At 36.9% G+C, this 3810-nt stretch overlaps 1 protein-coding gene across 1 annotated transcript; it reads right to left on the minus strand.

Annotated features, from left to right (window-relative positions):
- Positions 1-309: 309 nt before the first annotated feature.
- Positions 310-483, minus strand: LOC124992542 (keratin-associated protein 19-9b-like). The gene has a single exon (XM_047563435.1). The coding sequence runs from the start codon at positions 481-483 to the stop codon at positions 310-312; it is 174 nt and encodes a 57-aa protein (XP_047419391.1).
- Positions 484-3810: the final 3327 nt, after the last annotated feature.

Raw genomic sequence — 3810 nt, forward strand, 5'->3', positions numbered from 1 at the left:
TAAAAATTGGTAAAACGTAAAATTTCATTGCACTTGAAAGTATAGAAAAATGACACCAGATATTACATATTCAAAATGAAAGTTTATTAGAAAATAAATTCAGAAATGTTACATAAAGGAAAAGCAGAGAACAATACATCACAATAAGAGTTGACGACCCACAACTTGAACAATGGAATATTTGACCAGAGATATGGATCACCATGGCTTCAAACAGGACCAATGCATGGTGATATGGTCTTTAAAAAAAAGAGCTATAGAATGAAAATTTGAGAAACATTCTGAGTTCTTCAGCAATGCCAAACTTTTTCAGTAAAATCCGGATGAATAGTATCCTCTATAGAAAGAGGGATGGAAGTAGCCATAGCCATAACCACCATAGCCCCCAAGGCCATAGCGGGAGCCATAGCCATAGCCCAAGCCACTGAAACCACCAAGGCCATAGCCAAGGCCACCATAGTAGTTGCCATAGTAGTAGCTCATTGTGCCAGAGGCTGAGGACGGGGTCTGAAGTTGAAAGCGAGCTTCCTGAGAATGGATGTCACCAAGTGCCCTGGACTTTTATACTTTCTAGGTACAGCTATGGCAAACCACAACAAAGGAGAGTTATTCTCTTTAAATATCTATCCTTAATGAAAAACATTACTAATGAGCCATACCTGTCTTACATGTAGTTCCAAGGATGCATGGAAACATTTTTCCTTTGAATTTGCTTTAATTTTTCTCACCCAGGATTCTTTTTAATTATATTTATAGTGTTGAAGCTGATTTTTTAAAGATTTATTTCTACATTTAATTTTCTTCTACTAGGTAGATTTCTTTCCATTTTCTGAGGTTTTTTTTTTAAATTGTCACATGATAGCTTATTTTCTTTGACTTAATTTTCACTCTTCCCTAAATAACCTAACCTCTTCCTTTTGTTTAAAAACTTAATGATTAAATAATTAACAAATCACAAGTGTTTACATGACAGAGAAAATTTATTCAGAAAAACATGGACAATTCATGATCATCCTCCTTGTTGAATATTCTGTGCTGTGACCTCATAACCACCTTTGTAAATATCAGATTCTATAAGGGACTAAATCTGCTCTAGTATAAGTGACCACAATTTACTTCCTATGATTCCCTTATATGAACATCCTTCCTGCTCAAATGTGATGTCCCTTGTTTCTTGAAACTGGCAGTTGATATCTTTATAATAGATATTCTTTTTCTTTTTGGGAGAAAAAATATCTTTCATGTCTTTACATGATTTTCACCCATGGTATCCACAATCCTACTGGCTTACTACAGTAGTCCCCCTTTACCCAATAGGGATTGGTTTCAGGACTCCCAGTGGATGCCTGGAACCAGATAGTACCAAATCCTATTCATACCGTGATTTTTTGTATAGATACTTAAAGTTAATCCATAGTTCAGGCATGGTGAGAGGTTAACAATAACTCTTTATAAAATAGGACAATTATATCAACATATTTTAAAGTGATATAAATGTTTTTTCTCTTTCTCTCTTGAAGGAGTAAAGTGTTAACATTTTTAACCCACAGTTATTTGTGGGTGGGCAACCCCAGAAAGGAAATCCTCAGATAAGAGGAAACTGGATTCTAAATTCCTCACCCATTTCACACTGACACCTAGTGGTCAAATTTCTTTCCAATGTACCATGTTGATTCTCTGAGACATTGAGATGAAGTTTGTGGTAATACTGAGGATTAAAACCTTTGAAAGGATAAGAAAAATAAATAAACAAACGGGATGGAGCAAGGGATCCATGAGACCCTAACACTGTCCTTACAAAATCTCTCCTGCCAGCAGGAACTCTGGGGCAAAGATTACCTTCAGAGGAGACCCAGGTTGAGCAGAGATACTGTGTCCGGTCATTGGCTGGTGGGTGCCCTAAAAAATGTGTCTTTGGCTCCAGTCCTACCCTGGACCCTCACAGCACTAGAATCTCATCATGCTCCTAGGCAGTGACTCCCTCCAGGAAGGGCAATCTGAGAGAAGATCTCTATACCTACCACATCCTCCAGTTTGAACATAAACAGATGGAAGGTACGGGCTTCCATCGGATTACAGAGGCTTAGCATAACACCTCGGATAAACAGCAGGGCATATATGTTGTTCATTGTGCATGTGTTTGGGAAACTGTTAAAAATCCTTAAAATGTCATGTTGTAGAGAAAATAGCAGGTATTGCATATAAAATACTTCAAACTTTATATTTTAAAAGGAGCAGGATGAGTCTTTAGATGATTCTTAAACACATTCTTATTGAATGTCAGTTATGTGGAGATACTTCATTATGCGTTAATAGTGAAATGAGGGTATAAAATTTGATTGGTTTATATTGATCTTCAAATAATTCCAAGTAGGGTAGGACTGGGTAGGATCAGGAATTAGGAAGAGAGGAGGGGACCTGCCATGATGCCATAGGCAGAGGCTAACCAGGTGGCGTTGGCATGTCATGGAACTCAGTGTTGTAGCAGTTGATGAAAACGTAATTGAAAGTTGTGAAGACTTCGGAAACCAATCAGGAAGGACCTGAATAATTTTTAAGCCGAGGATTTTGTACTTAATTACATCCTTTTTATTTCAAAGGGAGGGAGGAGGGACATGATAGAAGCAATATTTCAGAATTCCATTTTGGTGTTCAGTGTGGATTCAGTCTGAAATAGTTAGAGCAGGGTCAGAGAGCGGGGTCAGCTTAGTGACTGTCAATCTTGGAGTTGGATGAAAAGAGCTGGAACTAGGTTTGTAGTTAAATAAATGGACATAAAATATCGGACCTAAGGTTCATTATGAAAAATCATACATATATGATCATATATATACACACACACACATATATATATGTATATATATACATCACACACACACACACACACATACACATACATATATATATGTACTCATAAAAATTACCTGGCTGCATAGTCTTTACCATCAAAATATAACATTTAACATTATAAATTACTGTGTATGTTTGGTAAATAATGTAATGACCTATGATTTTTCTTTAAATTTATTTAAAATGTTGAGGACCTTCAGAAAGAGTTTAGTATATATGCTGAACTCCAGAGCACTTGACACATACTCTAGTCAAATCATTTACAGGAGAAAAAATTGAAACAGTTAGATACATAGGTTTGGGTATAACAGTATTTCAGAACATGTGGTGTTAAAAGCCTGCTTTAAACAATTAGAAACATCGTGTCAAAATATAGTTTCAGATCCAGTTTTGGAAAGTCTTATCAACCACAGGTTTAAATGATTTCTTCAGCTGCTCGTGAGGCAAGTTAGAAGATATTTTCTAAATATTTCCTGAGATGTTCACACTGCATAGATATGAAATAATTTGATTGAAATATTAAGGAATGATACTGTTCAAAATATTTTCATTTGGAAATCTCATGTATAGTAAAAAACATAAATCTAAATTTTCTAAATGGTCTGAATGTTTTTTCTTTTGTTCGAATGTGCTTCCCCTTCTCCTAGCCTTGTTATTGTCACTTGCAACCCAGTTCTCCAGTGACTTTAGGTAAGTCTAGTTCTTCCTTTTTCAACACAGTTCTGGAGGATAGCTGTGGGTGTTCAGGGAATACAACAATGTGACAAAAGGGGGACTGGCTGTGAAGTTCTTGCTCTGCTCCCCTCCTTCTCTGGAATCAGGCTGTCCTGGAGACTGTCATGACCCCAGGGCTGCAGCCCAGATGGGCTGCTTCGCAGCATCCTTCAGCTGCTTTATAACGCTCTCAAAATTCATGGAACCACGGAATCTTCATGCTTTTGTCTCGTCACACATAGGATG

Source organism: Sciurus carolinensis, chromosome 9 (assembly GCF_902686445.1).
Source record: "Sciurus carolinensis chromosome 9, mSciCar1.2, whole genome shotgun sequence".
Taxonomy (NCBI): Eukaryota; Metazoa; Chordata; class Mammalia; order Rodentia; family Sciuridae; genus Sciurus; species Sciurus carolinensis.